This window comes from Triturus cristatus, chromosome 8 (assembly GCF_964204655.1).
Source record: "Triturus cristatus chromosome 8, aTriCri1.1, whole genome shotgun sequence".
Classification (NCBI taxonomy): Eukaryota; Metazoa; Chordata; class Amphibia; order Caudata; family Salamandridae; genus Triturus; species Triturus cristatus.
Window position 1 is genome coordinate 474,525,569 of NC_140591.1, and position 27,665 is coordinate 474,553,233.

General features: G+C 43.8%; 1 protein-coding gene across 3 annotated transcripts in view; it reads right to left on the reverse strand.

Moving 5' to 3' along the window:
* WBP4 (WW domain binding protein 4) overlaps positions 1 to 27,665 on the reverse strand; it is a 304,942-nt gene that overhangs the window by 71,781 nt on the left and 205,496 nt on the right. For 2 of the 3 annotated variants that reach the window (XM_085621969.1, XM_085621967.1), the window contains exons 8-9: positions 20,308 to 20,618; positions 1,707 to 1,891 (exon numbers count right to left, since the gene is read on the reverse strand). In XM_085621969.1, the coding sequence (XP_085478095.1) occupies positions 1,707 to 1,891; positions 20,308 to 20,618 (496 nt within the window). Of the gene's footprint in view, positions 1 to 1,706; positions 1,892 to 20,303; positions 20,619 to 27,665 lie in introns of all 3 variants that reach the window. The other variant, XM_085621968.1, reaches the window with a different exon arrangement.

Here is a 27,665-nt window from a genome sequence, read left to right on the forward strand (position 1 = left end):
TTACCTTAGGGTGACTGAGCTTCCTGATAAAATAATTCATTTCAATCTTTCTTGCTGCTTGCACCATGACAAAGTGCTGGAGAATCGTAGAAATGCCTGCTTACAGGTGTAGTGGTCTGCGATATGGAATGTGCACATCATCGACAAATGATCACTCAATTTAAAGATTAGACAAACTATGGAAGAATCAGAGTTTCACTTGCATTTCAAAAATCAAGAGCAAGCCAATCTTGTGCTTCTCCCCGCAAAATCCCTCACGGTGTCTGGTATTTGCCTGTGTCAAAGGTGTTGATCCACACTACAACACTATATTCCTTTTATGTATCTTTGTATATTATTTTTCTGGAGTTTCTTCTAGCACTGGAATGCTAAAATGCCTTGATTGCATGGCTCCATAATATATGTACACGTAAATAGGACTCAAGGTATTAAAACGAAATGATCTGCTGTTTTGCTGGTGACTGTCAACTTCGAGGAGAAGAAAGGTTTTCATCAGGCAGGAATACAAAAGCTCCTAAGAACTGAATCCCTTTCGATAGTACCAATCAAGGTAAATGACCCCAATATACAACAGTATGTCAGGCACACCATCAATTTCCACCATTCATGGCCTTGGGGTGTGGCAATAGTTAAGGTATGGATAACAGTGCTGCACAAGGTCCGCCCCCTGGGCAAGAATCACGGAGAAGATCTGAGCGTGGGATTGAGACCAAAAGGCAGCATCCTTACTAGTGCTGCTAACTTCCCACTGTGAATCTGAAGTACCTCCTTTGTTCGGCTAGGACAAGTTTAGGGAAATAGCCAAACTGAAGGTCAACTAGCACAGCTATTACTTTTGCTGGAAAGCTGCAAACACCTGAGCCAAAGTCAGCATCTTGTTTTTCTAAAAGGGAGGGGATTGGTTCAAGCCCTGTTCAAGATGAAGCAGTGATCTCTTCACTTTTACATACAAGGAAATTGTGGAAATAATATCCCTGTCCCATTTGTGGGAGCAGAAAGATTTCTATTTCTCTTACTGGGAGGAACCTTTACCTGCTACCAAGGTCAGATGCCGACTGGAGCAGTGGTGCCCTGGTGGACATGGGAGAGGAGGAGCAGTGCTGTTCTTCACCACTCTGGGTCTAGTGGTATTGGCTGAAAGCCAGACCTGGCAATAAACAGTACAGAGATCTCCAGGGAATACATTTGGACTTCTGGGCCCCTCTAGAGGCACGGGTGCAGACTTGTTCTTCACTCTGAATCGCTTTCTCTTTCAAAAATGTATTTCATTGGAAAAAATAGATAAGCAGAGAATCTTTTGTAGGGATCTTGGCTTAACATATATTTACTTTAATTAGCCCTGCACTATGGGATGGCCATGAAGCATTCTCTGTCAAAGTGACAATGTCAAATTCCTCTTTGGGGAGGCTTCTGCATATCTGACTCAATTTTTTTAAATCTCTCAATTTTTTTAGGAGAGATTTAAATAAAGGTTTCACCGATTGCTGGCTTATCTTTTCAAATCTGCTATTCAAAAACAGTGTTTAAAAAGTTTGCTCTTTATTTTAGAAAGTGAAGCTTTCTCTTTGAGATAATCTAGTTCTTTTTTGGAATACTGGCTTCAGGTGGGGGTAATTCTCCGTTTATATTATTGACAATCTAATGATGAAGAATAAAACGCACAAAGCAAAAAACAATGATACAATTGGATATATACTGATACGTACTATGGGTCTTCTTCCTCTTTGATTTCTTCCCAGGTTCCGTAGGCAGTAGGCTTCCTTGCTATCCTGATGTTGGTTTCTACAGGTCCTGCGTTAGAGTGCTGTTGGACATCTTCACTTGTTCCTAACGTGGGTTCAGTCTCTGTATCTCCATCTTTGGCTGCCTGCATTTTTATCTCCTCTTCTTCCTGAGGTGAAGACAGATTTCCGAGCAAACCACATAATAATTCCAATAGAGTTAAACACATTTAACATCTTTTACAAATATTTTTTTCGATAATCTACAAAATTAAATATTACATCACAGATGATGGCAAACTGGTACTTAACAGATAGAGCAGAGCACAGTTAATCCGAAGGTTACCGTTTTATTTTATTTTTTTATTGTGGGCCATTTGCTCTGTATTTGTGGATTGAATGTTTTACCTTAGCCACTATATATCTATTTACCAAATTTCAGTAACGCACCACTTACATTTCATGCAATGAATCTAGACCTAAGCCCCCAAATCGTTCAATCCTACCCAAAAATGTTCTATAGCAGCTTAGGAAAGCTACAAGGGTTTGTCCACTGTAGGCAAACTCGAGGAAGGTTCCACATCTGTGAAACAGAGACTAAGGAGAGGGCACATTTGAGTTTGTAAGATTTTACAAGTCCTATCCGAAAAACTCCAACAGAAAAGACAGGCTTGCCAATAGACTTCACCCACTGTCCTTGCAAAGAAAAACAATGGTAACTCATATGTGAATCTGAGTGCATTAAACACCTGCATCATCACTGACAGACACTCATTGCCAAAAATAAATGATATGATCACACTTTTGGAAGAAGCTCAATCCGCTCTACCAAGATCTGAGAAATGTCTACAACCAAATTGAACTAGCTGATGAATTAAGAAGTCTCACTGCTTTCATAAATCCCTTTGGCTTGTTTCAATACAAAAGGATGCCACGTAGTCTTGTGTCTTAAGTATCTGTATTCCACCTATTATGGAATATGGATAACTGTGTAAAATGCTTCCTGGGTGACATTTTAGCTTTTACACAATGACACTGCAAAGCAATACAACAGCCTACATGAAGTTTGCTCCATGTTTTCCAAAAAAGGTCTGATTCTTTGTGCTGAGAAATGCAACTTGCTCGACACCACAGTTGAGTATTTGGGACAATCAATGTTTGCAAAAGGAGAAGTTTCCAAGGATTCATTAGTCCAAAAAATCAAAAATGCTCCTGAACCACACAAACCCAGTTAATGTCCTTTGTAGGACTCCAGTATTATAGCATATTTGAGAAGAACTTTGTCACTGTCATGAAGCCTCTGCATAAACTCTTAAACAAAGGGGGGGAATTTGGGCAGAACCAGGAAGCATTAGCACTAGATCTCTGTGCTATTACTGTTGACAGCAGTTCATATGGATTGAAAGATATATTAAATCACCACTCAGTGAAAATCTTGTGTGGCAGCATTCAGAGGCAGGGCAACAACAGCACACCATCTTAATGTTAGACGCTGCCCGGACCCTAGTACTATTACCGGCCCACACAGATGGAAGTCAGAAGTGTGTATCAAATAATAACTTCCCTGTAGGTCCAGTCACCCTCTGTGGTACATTACATCATTAACAAAAGTAGCAATGTCAGGTCATTAGGGTCTTCAGGATCAGCGTAACACGATTCGCCATACAGCAAAAAGCAGGCTGTGGCAGATGCCACGTAACATCAAGGTGCTTATCGCGTTCTTTAGAGGCTATCATGAAGTTAGAGGACTTACGAACGGAGGTTACTGCCAGCCCCGTTTCCTGCTGGCTCTCTAAGCCTTAAAGAAGAATATTGGGGAAAGTCAGGGATGGGGGCCCCTTAATGCTTCAGCTTAGTCTCAAAGGGTTTTTGGGATAGCCAGAGAGACTTGGAAAACACCCTGGGTGTGTTGATGCCCACCTATGATCTGACCTTCATAGTGTTCATCACTATTCTACCCTTCCCCACCCCATTTCCCACATTTTTGCATTGCCTTACGTTACACCATCTATTAATCATGATATTTTCTCTCTTAGGTATCCCACTTTTTAATTATATATAGTTTGTTTATTTACATGCATGTTTTAAATATAAAAACACAATTAATGTTGTTACTGACTGCAACATGATAATTGAGTCTGCTTGAATATATTCTAGTTTTTTCTGTACATTTTGAATTCTCTTTAAGTAATTGTTATTAAATAATGAAAAAGGTTTCATAGAAATTGATATCTTGAGTTCTCGCTTTTTGTTTTTTAAATAAGCAATGTTTCACAAAATGTAAGTTGAGCAAAAGGTTTGAAGCGCTTCACTACTAATTGTTTACTTTGAAAACGTTCACATTTTTTTAGACCGAACGTATAAACTAGAACACAGTGTTATTAGATAGAGAGGGACTTTGTGCCAGGGATGCGAGACTGAGGGTCATACAGAGCTATAATCATCTTCTAGTGTTGAAGGGTATGAGTGCTTGCAAAAGACTGTCCCATTCTGCACAAAGGTCTGTGCCTCGAACATACGAGCCTTTTAGAGGTGTTCAAGCAGCTCTTCTAGATAATGCTACTCACTCGTGTCATAACTTAGCTAACAATGCTACAGTGGTCTTAAGTCCCATACTGTAAGATGCGTTGTATGCAACCTTTAATCCTGCAGCCTCCAAATACCAGCACAGTCACCAGCTGGTGGTCCTGATGTTACCCCCGATCATCTAACCCCTTTCTAGTCAGTGTAAAGTAAAGACTACTTACTCACCCACTTCAATGCCTTTACTCCTTCTACTCATTCCTATTCCTAACTATTGAGAATGATCATCAAGGCTGCTTCAAAAACCTGTTCAAATACAATAAGAACACATAATCCCTAATGGCATATGTGTTCCTTCCCTTCTGAGTGTTCGACCACACTACAGTCTCTTATCAAATGACGATATAGTCAGAGAAGTATGATGGTCATTGAGAACAGGAAAATCTGTAGACCAAGTGTTCAAGAGATACCACGCGAGTACAGAATTCTTATTCACTCATATTGTCAGTTTTAATAGCAAAAAAGCGGGAAGAATTATGCAGCAAAAGACTACGAATGGTTGTGAATGAATAGCACTATGCCAGACTTCACGATCTTGCATTTGCGCCACATTACTGAAGCCTACAGTCAGCCGGAGCACAAAGGAAATGAGCTTAGACATCAAGTGGTAGGAGTGACCATCGGATGTTAAAGCATTGGGAAGTGCAGGAAATGATCCAGCAAGTGCAGAATGGTGCTTGCCTTGGAAAAACGACCCTTTGTAATACATACGAGCATGTGAAAGGTCAATTATTGTCTAAGCTCAACTAGCACAAGGTCAAATAAAGAGAAATCTTTGAGCATTTTTAAAACAGATGGATGGCTTTGTCCATGTGAAAAACTATGAATGGTTTAGAAACAGAAAGTCTCAGGGGCTCCCCGACCTGTCAAACTAGGAAGGTTCTGAATTAAAAGCTAGAATAAGGGTATGGTGGAAAGTGTACTCTACCACCTTAAATAAAGGATCGAAGAATAAAGGAAGGTGATGGACTTTCATTCTGAAGAGATCAAAATACATCCTACTCAATGTTTCCTTAGTAGTATTCCAAAGCCCTTCAGAGAGGACCAGCCTTGCCAGTTCAGGCTGGACTGCTCCCATGAGGAGCATATAGCTGGGTCCAAACTGAGGTGGCATGGTGAGCAAAAGAACGATGGGATAGAGTGCTACCCGAGCTACTGTCAGTGGTTAGACTTACTGTAAGCAGCCTCCCATCACCTTTTGTGTATTGCATTGGTGGAATGGGCCAAATCCAAGAGCTGAAACATTTCAATACTTTATCTGAAAAAGAAAAGCACTCAGCTGCAGAGGTTACTGGATCTATATCAGGGTGGAAGCACCTGACTAGAAGGAAGTGGGCAAAGAAATGTATATGACCACCCAGTATCTCCGTGGAGGCTTTTCCGAGGCTATGAATCCAATGAGGTGCATTACTGGTAGAGCAATGAGGCACCCACGGGCATCAGAGTGATTGCATGATGCCACAATATTCGTAGCAAAGTGATGGTTTGATATCAGAACTGGCCATGGAATTCTCTGGAAAGTTATGTGGGGAACTTGGATAGGACACGTGACTAAAAATTGAGGGAATAAGCTAGGAAGTTGTTAGAGAAAGGTCGGGACTAGAGTAAAGTGCCATTGTGTGCAGGTAGATAACCTGGCAAAACACTGTGTGGTCTCTGTACTAGATTACAGAACAGCTGACATGGAGAAACGGACAACAAAATAAATACAGAGGACATCTGAGAAAGATGGGTTACATGAACCAGACTGGTCTACTTACCTGTTTTTTTAGGGCTAGAACAAGGAAATAAAGGCACAAGGGAAGTGCCTGGCCAAAAAGTTGATTCTTTGGAGATTCACGACAGTGATTCCCTGGATTGGCCAACAAAAAAAATCATAATGGAAACAACCTCCCAATAATTAATCTGTCAAATAGACCATTAGATAATGAAGGAGATGCGAAGAGCAAAGGTCTTGTATTCTGTATGGCTGAATAAAGAATATTTTCAAAAGTGGATGTGTGCAAATTCATCAAAATTTAGAAAAAAGGATTTTTAAAAATCTATTTCAATCATTCGCACAATCAGTTAAAGTCTATAGTTTATAGATCCAGACCATCAAATCAATCCATATCTGATGTTTTTGGAATTCAACCCTTGTTATCTTTCACTGATGTTGAAGATAATATTGAAAGAGATTGAATGAGTTTAGAACAGAAGGGGTCACGAGCCTGGAAAATGGGCTTAGAAAGAACTCAAAATACATGCCATCAGATCCAGTGGACCAACACAGTGAAGAACTTTACAGTAAAGTCACAACAAAGGTGTATTTACTTGAGGAAAGGAAGGCCATTACCTATGATACATTTAAAAAACTAAATGATCCAAAATAAAAAAAGGAGACAATTATAGGTTTAAGAAATGAGGATGCAATTGTAATAGGTGAAGAAGAAAAAGATGGGAACATTGTGATTATGAATAAGATTGATTAAGATTATAATAACGAAATCTTGAGGTAGTTATGGAGTGCTCAAAGCTATGAGAAACTGAGTTCCAATACATTTCATTCAATAGTCCGATAGACCAATAAGCAATTGGCAAAATGGAAGGAGAAAAATAATATATGTTTTGGAAAGTTCATTCTTATATATATTCTATCAAAAGCGCACAAAACAGGAGTGTTTTCACCAGGAAGGCCTATGATTTCGGGGAATGGGTGCCATACTGAAAATATGGCCAATACATTGAAATATTTTTACAACCATTTGTATATAATCTACCCTCTTTTGTACAGGACAGTGAAGGCATTCTTAACAAACTGGACGATATAGAATGACACCAAGACATGAAAATAACATCATAGCCTGCCAAAGGGCGCCTCAGGAAATGACTACCCCAACTACCGTTAAGGAAGGTAGTCACCCATCTGGAACTGCGAGCTCCAACCAGATGACTTGCCATACAGCATTAGTTCCTGTGGCCCCCAAAGCACTTAGTGAATCAACTTGTCAGCAACCATACCATGTACAACGACAGCTGGCAGCCTCAACACCTCCGGACCCTTCACACTACACTTGCAATACAAACATCTAGACTCCCATGCTGGAAGTGCGAGCATCAGCAACGGGCTAGAGAATCATCTCCAGGAAACAACATTCAGCCCAAATTATATCTCAAGAGGTAAGAAAGATATACTTAACAGAGTAAATATTATATGCTTACTACAACATGTCCCAACATTAAGGTACATAAATTCAGAAGACATAGCCAGAATTCGATTTGCTGCAATCACGCCTGGAAACGAAACAACAATAATGTCATGCATCGATCCCCCCCATTAACTATGACTAATGCATGCACATGTACCAACTAACTTTAATAGCATGGAATGTGGCAGGCTTAAAACAAATCACCTGCCTCAAATCATGCTGGGTGATCGGGGGGAGGCAATCTCCCGCATCTATCAGACACTTATTAACACCCCAACATCCCTCGACCAGCTATGGACTCAATGGGAGGAATGGGTGGGCTCTTTGGTGGAGGAGGAGGAGGAGGACTGGAGCGATGCCCTTATGGCCCCCAGGACCATCACTGGCTCCGCCAGATTGCGCATGATACAGCTATATTTTTTACACGCCACCTACCTGACTCCGGCGCGCTTACACCGTGCTGGGCTCCAGCCAACCCCCGCCTGCGCTAGATGTGGTGATGAGCCAGCTGACTTTTTCCATATGGTATGGACGTGTCCACGCCGGACGAGATTCTGGGGGGACATTTAGGAGGAAATAACAGAGGTTTTGGGGTGGGAGATCCTGCATGATCCGAAGCACGCTCTCTTAGGCATCACAGATGGGCTGGACGGGTCCAGGAACGAAAAGATTTTTTACACTACGGCACTGGTGGTGGCAAAGAGGGACATAGCGACTGCATGGAACTGCCCTGAACCTCCCACTGTTGGGAAATGGCGGACTGGAGTTGACTGGTGCGCCACGCAGGAGGAGACCATGTATGCAGCACGTGGCTGTCCCAAGAAGTTTCGTAAGGTCTGGGGGACGTGGTTGGGGGGTATGGTTTAATTTAGTTGGGGACGCTCCAGAACTTGTCCTTTTGGTCTTATATGCCACTGGTTTGATCAGACCACTGCTTCTATTTCTCTGTTATCATGGGGTCTTGTTGACTGGCTGATGCCTTTTGTAAACCCAATAAAATTTGTTTATCAAAAAAAAAAATCACCTGCGACACCGACTCCCTAAACTTCAAGACAGGATGCAATTGCCATTCAAGAAACCTGGAGTCAGAGCTCACTGACATTAGACGGATATGAGAAAGTATCCCAACCAGCAGAAAAAACAGCTTACATGGAAGGCCATCGGGGGGTTTGGTTACTTAGATATCAACTGTCTTAAATGTTGAAGTAAACATAATTGAACAAAACTCGAAATTCCAAGCACTAACCATGGAAGGTGTCCAAATGGCTCAATCATTTAAGTCAACTCTCATACTAAACATCAACCTGAATCTATCCAAAAGACCAACATATGGAATAATAAATGCACTGAGTGAGACATTGGAGGACATATTAAGTAGATTTCAACACATGGGATTCTACTCATGGGCGACTTCAATTTGAAACATCTGGCACAAAGGAACTTGCATCCAAAGTGATCACTTCCCATAAGCAGCGTGCTTTGACGTTGCATATAGAGAAGGGATAGGTCGATCAACAATCAGCACCTCTAATGGGGAAGAAAAGTCCTAAGTATTGAAGAGAATAAAATGGAGCACATTAACAGAAAAGGAGCTTAAACGTTGGCAAACTTACTCAGATCAAACCTCAACCCAGCAAAGCTCCAGAACGACCAAGAATTTCATAGGTTGATGGTCAGATACAATGCAAGCGACACTAGCGGACAAAGGTAGGAACTCTGAATCCAAACATGTGCACCCCCGTAGCAGCATGGACAGAACACTTTGGTACAATAAAGAGCTTATAAAAAAACAAAGCAGCCTTAAGGAAAATCAATAGGGCTTATAGGCAAGAAAAAACTAATGAAAAAAATAAAATAAAACTTACCCTAATCCAAAACAGGAGACTGTACAGGAAGAGTCTCTGGGACGCAAAGAAAAGATACTATGATGGGGGATGGCGTAAACTATACACACCAATGGGGAGTAGATATCAAACACAATTTTGGCTTCATGCCAATAGCCTACAAGAAACAGCGTATAAAAAAGGTAATTGTATATCCCAGGAAACATGGGTGGCCTACATAAAAAAATCAATACAAATCAGCCGCGATGAGCACGGCTAATTTAAATCCAACCCCGACGTCACCCCCGCCAGACTCAAGGCAATTCGTGAAAATGCTGCTCCATGACCTTTATCCATCTAGGCCTTCCCCTCCTGAAGATTCCCTGGGTTTTCACCATTTGTTATAACGGGCGGCACACTACTAAAATATGACATTGAATTTTGGTCTAAGCACCTAACACCATTATTCCATGAACCTTACATGTAGCTCAAAAAGTATATATAAGCAAAGGCATTAAACAAGGCTGTTTATTAGCCCCATTACTGTTAACATTTACACAGCAGATTTGGGGATTGAAATCGCAAAGGTTAAGTTCTCCTAGGATACTAAAGTAGCCCTTTAGAATACTAGGAAGGGAGGAAGACTTTAAACTGTTTCTGCTGTTGTAGGCTATGTTTATAGACTTCCCTAGATTTCAAGGCATATTGTATTACATTCTTTTAAATAGTGTGACTGATTAATGGACGATACGATCTTAACGAGGGCCGCCTGAACCCTGTGCATGTTTTATATCGCATCAGAGTTATGAACTGCGTTTTATTTGCTCTGACGATGATACTGTTGATGATTTTAATTAATCAAACAATAAAACTTTAGACTGACTGACTGACAATGAATGGTAATAGAACGGTATGTATTTTGTGACATTTGGCAAAACTAGTTTATATACCTTTATCAACAGATGGAGCATGGCATTCTGACATTACGTCACTTTTTATTAACCCGTAGGACAAATTATTATGCCCATACAGAAACGCTACTAGAGATGGTGAAGTTATATTTAAAAAGAATGAATTTTTGCATGGTGGGTCCTTGTTCAGACAAAAACAGAGGACTGTGAGGGGCTCTGGGTTTGCTCCCTACTAATGACAATCTCTTTTTGAGAAAGCATACCTGGGGCTCAGGGGCCAAAACATGAGCATATCCTGTTTTTGGTTTATATATGACATAGTGGTCATCTGGACTGGTACTGAAAATAGTCTTAAAAACTGAAAAGTTATTTTCTAAACCAAAATTAATACAATGTACATCTAACAATGAGCACAGACTTTGGAGTATCTGCACTTGTTGACTATATATAGATAATAGACAAGTTCAGAGGTGCACATACCATAAAGAAACAGTGTGCAACAATATACTATGTGCAACCAGTGAGAACCTGCACTCTTCAGCTACTGCCATCCCATATAGTCAAATGGTGAGGGCAAGACGTAGCTGTAATCCAGAGGCTAATTTCATACAAAACTTAAATGACATTGGGAAAATCTGTAGGGCCAGATGGTATGCTGAAAAATGCCTGTGATTGTCCCTTTTTTCTCTCCATCCACCCCCAACTCCCCCCCACTTCTACCCCTTACAAGAACATTTCCAGGAAGGAGCCTAAGTTAATTAGCTTCTTTTTTAATTTTGTGAAGATTTGCCAAGAAGCACCAAAGTTATTAGCAAACCGACGGCCACTGGGTATCAAATAAAAATATATACATATATACATATCAATTTCCACCAATTATATTTTACTATGTGTTATAGACCCCTAGTATTATCTTTTTTCTTTTACTATGGAGTTTGTCAGGCTCTGCACTACATCTACCTTTTAAATAAACAGGAATAAATCACAAACATTTGCACAGTCATGAGGCATAGCTAAACCAAAGCTAGAATCTCCTGAGAATGCACGAGGATTCTGTTAAGATACCGAGCAATGAATATACTACCACAATTTGGATGTAATTCTCAGTGAGACTCTACGGTCCGGTGATGGCTAGGATAGATACAGGAATCAGTTGAAAGCTGCATTAATAACCTTGTCACTATAAATGGAGGACACAGAGACCTATATCAAAATGAGCCTTTCAAGGCTGCTGTGCCCTTTTCTTGCTACTCCAGTTGCACCTAGTCAATCTTTCTTCACAAACGTGTGCACCTCTCTAATACAGACACCTAAGAGTCTACTAGGTCATAACCTTAAATTGCCAGCCGCATCGAAGCATAAGACAAAGTTAAAGTTAACCAAACTAGGACTGATGAAAATGGGTGAGATCTACATAAGGAATATGCTACTTACCAGTATGCATCTGTTCTTGGCATGTAGAGCTGCAGATCTATACACTGTGCATAGATCGCCATCTGGTGTTGGGCCCGGATGTTTGCAGTTTGTTTTTCCTCTTGGAAAGTCTTTGGGAGTCACGAGGTCGGTGACTCCTCCTCTGGTTAGTATTGCGCATGGGCTTCGGCTCCATCCTCAGATTGTTTTTTTGCCAGCAGGGAAAGATGGAGCTTAGTATTAACAGTAAAGAAACCCATGTGTATTGTATCTAAATAAGATAAGACTGGAACGGATACAGGTAGCCGGGGAGGCGGGTGGGCGTGTATAGATCTGCAGCTCTACATGCCAAGAACAGATGCATACTGGTAAGTAGCATATTCCGTTCGAGGCATATGAGCTGCAGATTATACACTGTGCATAGATTATATAGCAGTACCCAACCCTAGCGGCGACCACCGGTTGCAGTTGTTTGAAACAGTGTTTTCAGTACAGCTTGGCCCACACTAGCTTGTTGCTTGGTTTGCACATCTACACAGTAATGTTTTGTGAAGGTGTGCGGTGTTGACCATGTCGCTGCTTTGCAGATGTCATCTAGTGGTATGTTCCCTAGGAAAGCCATAGAAGCCCCTATCTTCCTTGTAGAGTGGGCTTTAGGGGGAACCGATACTGTTCGTTTTGCTTTGTGGTAGCAAATCTGTATGCATTTTACAATCCACCTAGCTATCCCTGATTTGGAAATATGGTTGCCTTTGTGTGGTGGGGAGAAGGAAACAAATAGCTGTTTGGTTTTTCTGAAAGGTTGTGTTCTCTGAATGTAGTAAAGTAAAGCCCTTTTAACATCCAGTGTGTGTAAGGCTCTTTCCGCAACTGTTTGGGGTTGCGAGAAAGACTGGTAATTCTACCGACTGGTTTAGATGGAATGGAGAAATGACTTTGGGTAGAAATTTGGGATTGGTGCGGAGTACAACCTTGTTGTGGTGCATCTGAAGAAAAGGTTCCTGTATAGTGAGTGCCTGTATTTCACTAACTCTTCTGAGGGAAGTGATGGCCACTAGAAAAGCTGTTTTCCATGTGAGAAATTGCAGCTCGCACTTATGTAATGGTTCGAAAGGGGGTCCCATTAACCGTGTGACGACTATATTCAAGTTCCAAACAGGTGAGGGTGGCACTCTGGGTGGAATTATTCTTTTGAGGACTTCCATAAAGGCTTTGATGGCAGGCACTTTGAAAAGTGAGAGGTGCTGCCTATTTTGTAAATAGGCAGCAATTGCAGCGAGGTGTAACCGAATGGAAGTATATGCTAGGTTACACGTTTGTAAATGGAGTAAATAACATATAATGTGCTGTATGGATACATTTAAAGGATTGATTGCGTTGTTGTGGCAATAAACAACAAATCTTTTCCACTTTGCTGCATAGCACGCCCTAGTAGTGGGGCGTCTAGCTTCCGTGATAATGTTAATGCAATCAGGGGAAAGGTTAAGGCATCCAAATTCTAGGACCTCAGGAGCCAGATCGCAAGGTTGAGTTGAGCTGGGTCCGGGTGCCTGATCTCTCCATGGTTCTGGGTTAGGAGGCATGGCGAGAGGCGTAGCTTTTGGTGTGGTACTACTGAGAGTTCCAGCAGTGTGGTGTACCACGGTTGTCTGGCCCATGTTGGAGCTACTAGGATCAGAGTTAGGGAATGCTGCTGTAGCTTTCGCACCACTAATGGAATTAGTGGGAGAGGTGGAAAAGCGTATGCAAATTTGTTTGACCAGTTCATCCATATCGCATTGCCTTCGGACAATGGGTGTGGGTATCTGGCGGCGAAGCTTGGGCATTTTTTGTTTTCGTGGGTGGTGAATAGGTCTATGTGTGGATGCCCCCACTTCTGAAAGAACGGGTGAAGAACCTGTGGATGAAGTTCCCACTCGTGGAACTGCTGTGTCTGTCTGCTTAGCAGATCTGCCACGGTGTTTTGTACTCCTGGGACGTGTTGGGCTAGGAGAAAAATCTTTTGTGGGATTGCCCATCTCCATATGCTCTGTGCTAACTGAGAGAGCTGTGGAGAGTGTGTGCCCCCCTGTAGTACATGGCAGTCATGTTGTCTGTGCGAATGAGGACTGCCTTGCCTGAAATCTGCGCCTGGAAGGATTTTAGGGCGAGGAAGATCGCCAGTAACTCCAGATGGTTGATGTGGAGTAACTTCTGTTGCGGCGTCCATGTGCCCTGTGCTGGGAGATGCAACAGATGAGCTCCCCAGCCGGAGAGCGATGCATCTGCCGTTAGGATTATTTGTGGGACCGGGTCCAGGAACGGTCGACCTATGGAAAGGTTTGTGGTGTTCCACCACTGCAGAGAGCGATGGGTGCGACCGTCGACCAACACCAGATCTGTCAGTTGCCCCTGGGCCTGGTTCCACTGGCGCGCCAAGCACTCTTGGAGTGGACGCATTTGGAGTCTTGCATGGGGCACTATAAAGATGCAAGAGGCCATCATCCCTATGAGCTGCATAAACACTCTTGCTGGGAGAGAGTGTTGACATAGGAATGTTTGACGCAGCGCCTGTATTTTTGCAATCCTGGCAGGATTGGGATAGGCTATGGCTTTCGAGGTGTCTATGGTGGCTCCGAGATATTGTTTTGTGTGTGATGGTACCAGGTGGGATTTTTGATGGTTCACCGTGAAACCTAGCTGGTGAAGTAGTTGGACCGTAGCGGCGGTATGTTGTACACATTGTTGGTAGGATGTGGCTTTTATCAGCCAATCGTCCAGATAGGGGAAGACGTGAATGTGCTGTCTTCTGAGGTGTGCAGCCACTACTGCCAGGCACTTGGTGAAAACCCTTGGTGCTGTTGTTACCCCGAACGGGAGCACCTTGAACTGGTAGTGTTGTCCGTCTACCACAAACCTGAGGTACTTTCTGTGAGACTGGTGTACTGGGATGTGAAAGTACGCGTCTTTCAAGTCCAGAGTGGTGAGAAAATCATTCTGGGAGAGAAGTGGAAGAACCTGTTGAAGGGTTACCATGTGAAAATGGTCTGAATGAATGTAGGTGTTTAGAGGTCTGAGATCTAAGATAGGTAGTAGGGTCTCGTCCGTCTTTGGAATTAGAAAGTACAGGGAGTAGACCCCTAAATTTTGTTGATTTATGGGGACCTGCTCTATTGCTCCTTTTTGCAGGAGGGAGATCACCTCTTGTGTTAGTAGCGCAGTATGTTGTTGCGACATAGGGCGGTGCCTGGGTGGAATGTTGGGGGGTGTAGATGTTAATTCTAGGCAATACCCTGACTGAATAATTTGTGTCACCCATCTGTCTGAGGTGATTGTCTCCCAGACGTGAAGGAAATGTTGTAGTCTGCCTCCGACCGGAGTGGAATGGTCTGGAGGGAGCGGGGGAAAGTCATTGGGCAGGAGGCGTGGCAGAGCGGGCGGTATTTGTTTTGCCTCTGCCCTTATTATTATTGCCTCTGTATCCGCCTCTTTGATAACCCTTCGTGAAGGTAGATTGAGGAAGGGATTTATAGGACGTGGATGCACTGTCCGAGGATTAGCCTCTGCCCGTGCCCCGAAAGGAAGAACGGCAAAAGGAGCGCCTGGGAGTCTGTTTGCAGGGCTCCCATAGATTTCGCTGTGTCTGTATCTTTTTTCATTTTTTCGAGGGCTTCGTCTACTTTAGGGCCAAATAGATGATCTTGGTCAAATGGGTGATTTAATATAGAGGCTTGAACCTCTGGTTTAAACCCTGAAACCCTGAGCCAGGCATGGCGACGGAGAAGGACACTGGTGTTTATGGCCCTGGAGGCTGTATCTGCTGCATCTAGGGCACATCGTATCGAGGTATTGGTTATTGTTTTTCCCTCTTGAATAAGTTCATTAGCCCTAGTCTTGTACTTTTCAGGGAGATGGTGCATGATGGTCTCTAGCTCATCATAATGCACCCTGTCGTATCGGGCCAACAGTGCTTGCATATTGGCAATACGCCATATATTGGCCGCTTGTGACGCAGTGCGCTTCCCTGACGCATCTAGGAGCTTGGACTCTTTGTCAGGTGGGGGCGCCTCGCCTGACGCCTGAGAATTTGAGCGCTTCCTGGCTGTAGATACCACTAGGGAATCGAATGGTGCAGGGCCTTTAATGTAAGAAGGGTCTGTGGGGGCGGCTTTGTATTTCTTCTCTATCCGAGGGTTTAGGACCCTGGCCCTGACTGGGTCTTTAAAAACCTCAGGGGCATGTTTAATTACGCCCTTTAACATAGGTAGAATGGCAGTGGACCTATGTGTATCGTCAAAGGTGTCTAGGAGAAAATCCTCCTCCACTGGGTCGGTATGTAACTCCACCCCGTGGTAGTGTGCCGCCCGTTGTAACAAATGGCGAAAACCCAGGGAATCTTCAGGAGGGGAAGGCCTAGATGGATAAAGGTCATCCTGTGGGACATCTGGGATGTCCGGATTGTTATAATCATCCCATGGGTCTGGAGATCCAGTAGGGGTGGGATCATGTGGCACATCTGCTGGATCATAGTAAGGGTCCCCCAAATCGTCTGGGACAGTAGACAAGGTGGGGGAACGATGAGGTGGAGGGGGTGGAGGTGGAGAGGGTGGAGGAGGTGGGGAAGGCACCCTTAAAGGAGAGGTAGCAATGTCCTTTCTCTTTGGAGGTGGAGCTGGCTTGTCCAAGTGTCTCTTTTTTGAAGACAATGTCAAGTGTCCGGTCTTTGGATCCTTGGTGAGGGTTTTTTGCAAAGGATCCGGTGTGAAGAGCTCCTGTGACACCGGTTGTTCGGTCGGCGCCGACGGCTTTTTAGGTTTGTCGAAGCCGTGCTTCCTTGGGACCTCTGTTTTTTTGGTCGGTGCCGAAGAAGGTCTCGGCACGGGAGTGTCGGTGCCGGGGGTCTTGTGATGTTTGGTCGGCGCCGGAGGAGCAGGTTTCGACACCGAAGACTTCGGTGCCGGGTTCGGTGTGGAGGTGGAGGCCGATTTTTTCTTGGGTGCCGAAGGGTGTTTCTCGGCACCGGTGGTCGGCTGGCTTGAGCCCGAGGTGCCGGAAGGCTTAATAGGCTTCTTTACCGGGCCCGAAGGTGGGGTGTGAGAAGCAATGTCCTTGGTCTTGCCTAGGCCCGGAGGCGAAGGTGTGACCGAAGCCTTTTTCGGTATCGGCGTGGGAATTGTACTCACGACCCGCTGCGCCGGGGTGATGTCCTCCACATCTGAGTCGTCGGCCTCGGAAGCGCGGACGAGGTCGTCGTCCTCCTGTTCTATGTCCTGCTGTCACGGAGCTTCGGCGTCGTCCCCGAAGATGTCGACTGGAGCAGAGGTCGAGGAGTGCGCCATGTTGCGTCTAGCCCGTCGATCTCGAATGGTCTTTTTTGAGCGAAAAGACTTGCAGGCGGGACAGTCTCGGGCCTCGTGTTCTGGGGAGAGGCAGAGGTTGCACACCTCATGGAGATCGGTTTGGGGAAACTTGGACCCACATCGAGGGCACTTCTTGAAGGGAGTTCTTTCCATCAGCCGAGACCGGAGCCGGAATAGGCCCGAAGACCGCCGTTGACTACCGGAATCGAAGAAGTGCCGAGAGAAGATGAGTAAGATGATTTATATCTTTGAAGAAGCTCGATGAGCGAGGATTTGTGCGTCGATTGGTGAATTGGGAAGTTCGGAACCGGAGCGCGAAGTATTACATCCGAGCCCGATGGCGGAAAAAAACAATCTGAGGATGGAGCCGAAGCCCATGCGCAATACTAACCAGAGGAGGAGTTACCGATCTCGTGACTCCCAAAGACTTTCCAAGAGGAAAAACAAACTGCAAACATCCGGGCCCAACACCAGATGGCGATCTATGCACAGTGTATAATCTGCAGCTCATATGCCTCGAACAAGGTATTTTTATGATGACCGTCCAATTTGAGGGATTAGGGCTAGTTTCCCTTCCTAATATTTTTTCTTTAGGCAGCATCATACCATGAGGAGCTGCTGTCCAAGCCTCCCAGTGGAACCAGTACAGTCAGAAGCACTCTTGCAGAATAAGTCTGCCGTCCCATGGAAGGCGGTATAGTGCAACTATAATGCTATAGCTAATTCAAGGTTGATTAGGGAGATGGTGGCTAGGCAACATTAAGATATAGATTTAGTAACCCTGCGACGAGATGATCAATTGAATTTCTGCTGCTCACAAACCAGAGACACCTTTATAGCAAATGTATTTCCTACACTATAAGTATTTACACAGGCTATACTGTACTATGAGACTGAAATCTTTCAGCATCAGGTGGATAAGAAACTCTATGGTTGCCCTCACCTGGAGGCTAGTTTTAAACATTGGATTTGACCTGTCCTAAAATGGCAATATGTGACAAATATTCAACACACACTGACATGACAGGCACACTAATGAATCTATCTCCACTAACCGCTCTACTGGCTACTTGAATGAGCTACTGAGGTCCACACACACAGATAGCTTTACAGCTTGTTAAGAGGATGGTGACTATTTGTTGGGGCTAGGCCCGACTCTTACAGTAAAAGACTGAGTACATAATGTATTGTAATAATAACAAGGCACTTAATGTCACATGATTCACACACATATCGTCCCCTAAAAAGATATCTGGGACTCACTTTTGGGGTACGAGCAGAGGAAAGAAAGTAATGGCACAACATGAACAGCACTAATGAGTCAACAATGGTTGCAGTTACACAACAGGAAAGGCTTATGCATTTGTATTGGACCCATAACAGATGAGAAGATGGAAGCTAAGAAATGACAAAACAAGAGGTGGAACTGTGTATCGGAGTATCAATACAGCATATGGTAGATAATATGTATGCACCTTTTCGAACTGTATGAAGAATATGTAAAATCTGGAATGCCAATCAAATTGTGATCGCTGCTCGCTGGTGTAGCCTCCGAAACTTAACACAATGTAACAAGCATTAAAGCCGCAGATGCTATTTGATATATTAACTGCAAACTTGACGTTAAAAAGCATTCCATTTCGGATTTGGCTGCAAAGTGGAAATGTAGTCACAGATTGGGCTTTCTCGAATTAAAATAACTTTACTTGAACTCCAGTGGGGGGAATTTACATCTGGGTTGAGTACATATTCCACTTGTTGAGTTTTTTTCAGTTTGTTTAGTAAATCTTTTGAGCTGGAGTGAGTGTCAAACATCCAGAGAACCAGAACCAGTATTGTCAACACAGAAAGGTGAAACACTATCCCTCTTCCTTCTACGCAGTATAAATCCATTTCAAAATAATTCTTTCAGCCTATTGCCACAGTTCATTTACAGTACAACTTGAATTTAGAAGGAATAACCCCAGCAGGTATTTAAACAAGCAACAGCAAAAGCAATAGTTAACACCTTTGGGATCTATTGGCTTTTCCAATGGTTATTAGCCAGAATGGCTAAAGAAACGAAACAAAAAACAAGCACTATGACGCTATGGCTGTGTCTAAAAAATATGCATGTATTTTTTAATTCACAGAATTGGAACTGCAAATAAACAAAAAATAGGTAGAGTGAAAACATGTTTTGGTTTAAACATGAATGGGGGCAGCAATTTAGAGGGCGTGGGAGGTGGCAAGCATCACAAAGGATGAGTGTGGGGGGAAACAACCCTGAGGACAATGGTGGGGAAACAACACAGAGGATGCAAGCGGAATAAACTGACATCGTGGGTGGGGGAAAGCAACACAGAGGGCAAGGGTGGGGGTAGAAGCAATGGTTGTGAGAAAGCAAAACCAAGTAGGCAGGGGAGGAGCACACGGGTGAGAAAACAATGTGGGGGAGGAGAACAGAACTCGAGGGCGAGTGCAACACAAAGGAAGAGGAGGGTGGAAGAGTACATTAAGTGTGGCGGGGGAGAGAAATACACGAGGGAGACAGTTGAAAAATACATTCCCTTTAGTGGAGTGCTTAACCTAAAAGAAAAAAGTAGTGCTTGAAAGATCAGGCTATGGAAGGACACAAGTAATGCATTTATTCTCCAGGGAAAGGACAAGCACAAGAGGAAAGCCCACGCAAGCTAGCAAATTAAAAAAACTAGCACTTGACAGTCACTCCAATCAATAGTGGGCAATATGTAGGCTCTAAGCCCACTGTAATTGACAATAGGTATTTTTGCCTAAAGACTGCTTGCATTGTCTGGTAGGCGAGAACTAAAAAACAGAATGGATTTGGAGCACACTCCGACAACTTGTATACAGTCGCATAACTTGGGGCTATATATTACAGACTGTGGACAACCACCAAATCACTTGACAGCACTTTCCATACTGCTGGACTGGGGTGCCTTCATTTCAAGAAATTACTTGAACAAAATGAAACAAAAACAATTAAACTAAACAGAAAAGTGCATGATACAAGAGGAAAACTAATCAATCCTAAATGTTTTGATAGTGTAGGGACTTTTTAAAATGTTGCCATACCTGTGAAGGTGGAACAAGGATATTAGTGTCACAATGTCTTGCTAGGGAACACTATTCTTGTAAGTGGTTTTGTCCAATTACATCTTACCTATATGAGGCAGACTGTCAACGGGGTAAAAAAAAAAAAAAAAAAAAAGAACGATAAGGGGTGCAGCTAATTCCCAAATTCATGTACGTTTATTCACAGAAAACCTTTTTAAAATGTGTGTAGTTCCGTTCGCATTTGCATTAATGGATAAAACATTAGTACTTGCCAAATGCTCAGGTTCTGCAGCAGATTCGGATTCCTCAGTTTCCTTGCCTTGTTTTTCTCCGGCTTCGATGTCAGAGTTAGATTCCTTGGATGCTGCTACTGTAGACTCTGTGGATTCAGATTCCTTAAGTGTCATTCCTGTAGTCTCTGTGGATTCAGATTCCGTGGTCACAGTTGCAGTACACTCTGTTGATTCATCTTCTGATGTGGCAGGTTCTGGACACGCTTCTGAAACGTCAGTGGGGTTTGTGCTGCAAGGCGGAAGGTAATCCTCTCTTGAAACAAAGTCTTCTGGCTTCTCCCACCTGGATTCTAGAAGTGACAATTTAGTAGCATTTTCACTTCCACTGATTATTTATAATCCGTGCTGCACTAACTTTCCAATCTACAAGGGTATGAAAGATATACCCCACAAAACTGCTCAAACAGCTCTTCAAAACAAAGGTTTTAGAAAACATTTCGACGTATTAATTTCACGATCAATTTTTTGTCATGCATTATTTTGACAATAACGGAGTTCTGGCCTGCTATTGTAAGTTATGCCCCTCAGGCCACAATTGTTCTGATGCTTCAGAATAAACAATCTGGTATTTCCTCCTTCTTAATTCATAAGAACTTCTATACACAAGGTGCATAAATCTGCATTGCATTCTTTCTAGGAAGTCTGTAATGTTAGGTTATTGTGTGTATTTGAGTAGTATTTAATGCCTATCAGTGGTTATCTCATAGCACTGAGCTGGGACAGGACAGCTAGAAAAACTGGACTTTTTTTGTTGAATAATGCTTTCGACCTACCACTTTCAGTGAATTAACTTCTTGATATTGCACTAGCAGCAAGTTTAGAAGTGTAAGCTAAAATCATTTCTTTCTTTTTCACAAAGGAAATATAAAGCCAGAGGCTGCTATTAAAACGTATTTTCTCATTTATTTCCTTGATTAATTTGCACCACTGGTGTAAGTAGAGATACTGTTGTGATGCATTGTTATATGCTGCACAAAATGCTGGTGTTTTCACATTTTCAGCACACCAAGAGGTCAGTCCAAGAGGTCAATCCAAAAATCTCTGTGCAGATTACTTTTGTTCTAAAATATGTGCAGATTACTTTTGTTCTAAAATACCCCCAAGTCTAAGGCAAATGTAAAAATATGCAACACTGTGGCAAAAGATCATGCAGGAGACTGGAAAGGGCACTGCCAGTGTCAACAGAAGCTACAGGACCAGCAGAGCACGTTGGGTTTCCCATGTTTCTCCTTGATACAGAAATTAAACAAGCATTAGCAAAGCTAATAGGTCTCGCCTATGGGAGACCTGTTGGCTTAGTCAGTTTGTTTTCGCCATGTTGTTAAGCAGTGCGACTGCTGTGTAGCGCTCCTTAATGTTGGGGGGGGGGGTCCTGATTTGACGCACCAGCGCTGGCTGCGAAAGGCAGTGATCAGTTTTCTTACTATGAGATTATTCTTTGCCTTCACAAAAAAACCAAAAAGGTTTAGATATCTTATGTCCGCGCTGAAGTTTACTGTGTCGACCATGCGTGAAAACAGTGCTAACAAGACTATGCAGAGCAGGAAGCGCAGTGCCTTTTGCATTGTTGCAGCATCTTGAAATCCAAAATGTGGGCACTTTTTTGTGGTGGGACAGGAGGGGGCAATCAAAAACAGGGTAGGCGCGTGCAACCAACCGCACAGGGAGAGGTTAGGGGGCTAGCAACAATGCATGGAGGGGAAGGTAGGAAGGGGTGCCAGTAAAAGGCCGGAAAAAACTACCTTTGAAAGCAGCAAGCAGAGGAAGGACAGGAGAAGCAGTACTTGGACCATGCCCCAGGGTAAAGAAAAGCACACAAACAGGATGTGAAGCCAGCAGTAGCTGAAAAAAGAGAAGAAAGGAAATGAGTGACGATGAAGCCAACCAATGGTAAGCAACGGATGAGCTTTACGCCTTTAGTAGTTAAACAAAGTATCTTGCAAACGGACTGTGCAGAAACGGTCTCAGCCGAGAACCAAAGTATAGGATGTAATGTAATGTAAACATGATTTATAAAGCGCAACTCATGCCCGAGGGCATCTTGGCGCTACAGGAGTCTGATCTAGGGCAGCAGCAGTAACTACTACCGGCTGAGCAAGAGGGTAGGGCGCTTTATCAATCCTGTGTGAAAAGCCAGGTTTTTAAGGCTTTTCTGAAGCTGAGTAGGGAAGGGGCTGTTTTTACAGTCAGTGGCTTTTGGTTCCAGAGCATTGCAGTGGTCCTGTAAAAACTCCTCCCCCCAGGTGGCCTTTTCTAAATGGGGAGACCACCATGTTCCTGGCAGAGCCTGAGCATAGCACTCTTGCTGGTATGTACCATTTAAATTGTCTCAAACTGGTCGGGCCCGAGTCCGTGCAGAGATTTAAGTGCCAGACAGAGGGCTATGAACTTGCATCATTGTCTAACCAGCAACCAGTGCAGTTTTCTAATGGCTTCTCTCGCGGATTCATATTTGGGAATTTTAAAGATGAAACGGGCAGCAGCGTTTTGCAAAATCTGGAGTCTATTCAGAAGACCTGATGAAAGAGTAAGGTAGAGACTATTACAGTAGTCAATCCTTGTGAGGATCATAGCCATGGTCACTGTTTTAAAAATTCAGGGGGCAGGAATTATTCAATTTTTTTTAATCAAACTTATAGAGCAAAAGGATGCTGATGTAATTTGGTTGACTTCCTCTTTGAGTTTCAGTTCACTGTATACAATGAATCCTAAGTTCTTTACCTTGGTTGAGGGTGTGGGCAGTGAGTCCAGCTCTAGCGGCCACCAATCCGGTGTCCGGAGAGAGGGTTTATTGCCGAAGATGATGACCTCGGTCTTAGAGGCATTCAGCTTCAGGCAATTGCAATCCATCCAGTTGCTCCCCTTGCTCATACATAAGCTGAATGCCACACCTGGGTTGTTTTCACAGTTAGCCAGTGACACCACAATTTGGGTGACATCCGCATACGATGCTAAGGTAAAACAGGTGTCTTTGATGATTGACGCAAGTGGCGTAACATAAAGGTTAAAAAGTGTTGGTCTAAGTGCCGATCCTTGTGGACCTCCGCAGGGCAGGGAAAACTGCCTGGAAACGGAATTGCCCATTGCCACGTTTTGTAGTCAATTAGTCGGAAACAATTTCAGGAGATCTATAGCTGTGCCTTTTATCCCCAGGCCCTGCATACGGTCTACTAAGATCTCATGGCTGACCGCATCAAAGGCCGCAGAGAGATCAATCAAGCTCAGCTCCGCCGTCCCCCCTCTGTCAAGAGCTTCTCGTATATCTTCAGTTGCTACAATTAGGGCAGACTCTGTACTATCATTTTTTCTAAATCCGTGTTGTGTGTCGTCCAGGAGAGAGTTAACCTCTATGTATTCTGAGATCTGTTGATTCATAATTTTCTCTGCCAACTCAGCAGCAAAAGGGAGTCTCGACATAGGGCGATAATTGCAAGGGTCCATAGCGTTCAGATTATCTTTTTTTTAGAAGTGGGAGAATTGAGGCAAGTTTCCACTGGGAGGGGAAAATCCCTCTGGTAAACATATTGTTAAGGATTTGTCCCAAGTATTGTGGCACTTTAGCAGGTATCATGTGCATTATGCTGGGTGGGTAGGTATCTTGTGGTGCACCGGATTTAATTAGCGGAATTAGGTCTAAGAGTTGCTCCTCCGAGGGGGTCTTAAAGGTGGAGAAGCAGATTGTGCCATCTGGGTAAATTGGAGCTTGCTCATTCTGGTGATTAGCTACTTTTTGTGCGGCAATATTAACAACTTTCTCTTGGAAAACGCTTGCTAGCGTGTCACAAAAGTCGATTTATTCCTGCATGACAGGAGCTAGTTGGTGTAACCAGCTTTTGTATTACAGAGAAAAGAGTTTTATTTGCATCACAAGCGGCTTTTATATGCTCTGAGTAGTAAGTGGTCTTTGCTGCTAGGATAACCTATTTATGCTTTGCTACTTTAGCTTCATAAATGATCTTTTCCTCTGCCTCATAGTTTTTTCTCCATTTTTGTTCATGTCTGCGACAGTCCTGCCTTGATAGCCTGAGATTCTCATTGTACCAGTCCTGGGACCTTTTTTTTTTTTATTTTTAAATCCTCATTCGCCTTAGACCCAAGTAGAAAAAATAAGCCATCCATACCGTTACTCAATATTAAAGAGACATAGGCTGCTGGATGTGGACCAGGAGGAAGCGCCCCGCCTACCGGTAAAGAGCAGTCTTAAGATGACACTGGCCCCAAGATGAAAAGGGGTGGTCAGACTCCCCTCTGGTTCCAGTGGAAACGGTGACTGTTAATGTTGGCCTAAGGACTGGGAGGCCCAACACAGTCAAGGGAGGTTCAAAAGAGGCATAATCATAGGATCCATATTTCTTTATAGGTGAAGACTTAAAACATTAATGATACTAATTAATAAATCCCCAAAACTAAGCATTAGACCATGTTAGTAAGAAATCCCATAGTGCTTTCTTTTTACTACTCTGCATTCTACACAAATCTAACCTGGATGTTATAAATAAGGAAGACAACCACTCAGAATGTGAAGGAGGTGCAACTTCCACCTATCATTTACAGATTTCCCTCCTAGCCAACAGCACTGCATAGAAGAGGAGCAACCAGCGGGCGGCTAATTCCCCTAGATATACCAAAAATTATCAGGCCAAGATTGATTTGGATTGGACGTCCCAAGATGTCAGCGATGGTGTTCCCTACTTTTTCCCAAAATTCTGCTATCGCAGGGCATTCCTTAAACATATGTATGTCAGAAGCGCCTTCTAAATCACATTTTTTACAGCAAACTGGAGGCCCCTTCGACATTTTAGTCAATCTTAACGGTGATAAGCCCTATGAACCATAAACAAATGGTTCCTCCTCAGCCAAGCTGGTTTTACAGCGGCAAACAAGGTATTAAAGGACGTTTTTTGTTGTTGTGCTTTTATGTGTAATTGGTGCTACCGTGTCCAATGCAGAGTTTAGCCAGTGCGTAAAGTTCTCAACATTTTGCTCCAGATTATCCCCTAGTTGACAAGGGTTGGAGGTAATGGCATCTCCTAGTTCAGCTGAGCGTATTTTATGCCAAGCTCTGCCCTGGGATTGCCGGATGGGGTGCCTAAACTTGATGGTTTTTTCGGTCTTTATCAACCATTTGACCACCCAGTGGTCAGACCAAGTCACTGGAAAATATGGCAGTAAATTAATGGTATAATTTTGGGAAAAGATGCCATCTAGCATGTGACCTGCCCTGTGTGTTGGCCCTTTGGGATGGGAGGACGGAGTGAGGGTAGAGAGAGGGCAAACTATCAAAAAGGCAAAGGTACCTGGCAAACATACTCAGGGGCATAAAACAACCAACAGGGCCCACAAAACATTTACAGGTGATTGGATGAAGGCCGAAATATATCCTTCCTGTAAAGAAACAGTCTTAACTGGGGGTGTTTAGAGGTGAAGGGATTGGAGGGTGATTTGAGGGCTCATGGGTGGGTGGAGGTGAAGGTGACTTGAGGGATTAGGGTAGGTAGAGGTAAAGGGAGGTGAGGGTGACTCGAGGATCAGAGCTGGGTAGAGGTAATGGGAGGTGAGGGTGGGTTGGTTGAGGATTCAGGCGTGGTTATAGGTAAAGGGAATTGAGAGTGATTTGCCAATTCAGGGTGGGAAGAGGTGAGGGTGACTTGAGGGCTTATGGGTAGGTAGAGGCATGGGTAGGTGAGGGTAACTTGAGGATTATGTGGTATGTAGTGGTAAGGGGAGGTGAAGGTGACTTCATGGTTCGGGGTATTTTTAAAGGGAGGCAAGGTTAACTTGAGAATTCAATGTCGGTAGAGGTAAAGTTGACTTGAGGGTTCTGGGGTAAGTAGAGGTAAAGGGTGGTGAGGGTGACTTGACGGTTCAGGGATGGGTAGCGGTAAAAAGAGGCGAGTGTGACTTGAGGGCTCATGGGTGGGTAAATGGAAGGGTAAGTGAAGGTAACTTGAGGGGTATGTGGTAGGTAGAGTAAGGAGGTTGGACTGAAGGAGATTTGGTAAAGGGAGGTGAGGGTGATTTGAGCATTCATGGGTGAGTAGAGGTAAAGGGAGGTTTCGTTCAGGGGTAGGCAGAAGTAAGGGGAGTTGACGGAGACTTGCTGGCTCAGGGGGAAAGGGAAGTAAGGGTGATTTTTAGAGGTGACGGGTGGGTAGAGAAAAAGGTGAAACAAAAATGTTGAAATCACTGTGTTAAATGATGAATAAAACATCCTCTAAACTATAAAAGAGGTAACCAGCAAATAAGTAAAACATATACCGTATGGCAATAGTCTTAAATGAAGGGAATATGTTTACAGCTTCATCATTATTAAAATTAACGGGCTGCCGAAATGTATGGCTTGCCAGTTTGGGCTGGACTGTTCCCATGAGGCACAGGGTCAGACTGATTTGCATATGGCCATGTCTAAGCTGGGGTGGCAGAGTGGGCTAAAGAACGGTGATGGATCAAACCCAGATCTGTTGACTGGGTGTGAGTATTTGATTGGTTCTGATGCTCTGTCCATCACCACCCCCTTTTGTACCGCTTTGTTCGCCATAAGTTGGCAGGGTATGCTCAGACGTGAGTCCCTTGCTCACTTTGCCACTGGATTCAAGCAAGCTTGGCTGAAGACGGCTGAAATGCCAGAAACTGGTCCTAGGAAGCTGGTTTCCGGTCCAGGGAAGGCATGGCTTGGCAGTTCGGGCTGGACTGTTCCCATGAGGCACAGGGTCAGACTGATTTGCATATGGCCATGTCTAAGCTGGGGTGGCAGAGTGGGCTAAAGAACGGTGATGGATCAAACCCAGATCTGTTGACTGGGTGCGAGTATTTGATTGGTTCTGATGCTCTGTCCATCACCACCCCCTTTTGTACCGCTTTATTCGCCATAAATTGGCAGGGTATGCTCAGACGTGAGTCCCTTGCTCACTTTGCCACTGGATTCAAGCAAGCCTGGCTGAAGACGGCTGAAATGCCAGAAACCGGTCCTAGGAAGCTTGTTTCCAGTCCAGGGAAGGCATGGCTTGGCAGTTCGGGCTGGACTGTTCCCATGAGGCACAGGGTCAGACTGATTTGCATATGGCCATGTCTAAGCTGGGGTGGCAGAGTGGGCTAAAGAACGGTGATGGATCAAACCCAGATCTGTTGACTGGGTGTGAGTATTTGATTGGTTCTGATGCTCTGTCCATCACCACCCCCTTTTGTACCGCTTTGTTCGCCATAAGTTGGCAGGGTATGCTCAGACGTGAGTCCCTTGCTCACTTTGCCACTGGATTCAAGCAAGCCTGGCTGAAGACGGCTGAAATACCAGAAACCGGTCCTAGGAAGCTTGTTTCCGGTCCAGGGAAGGCATGGCT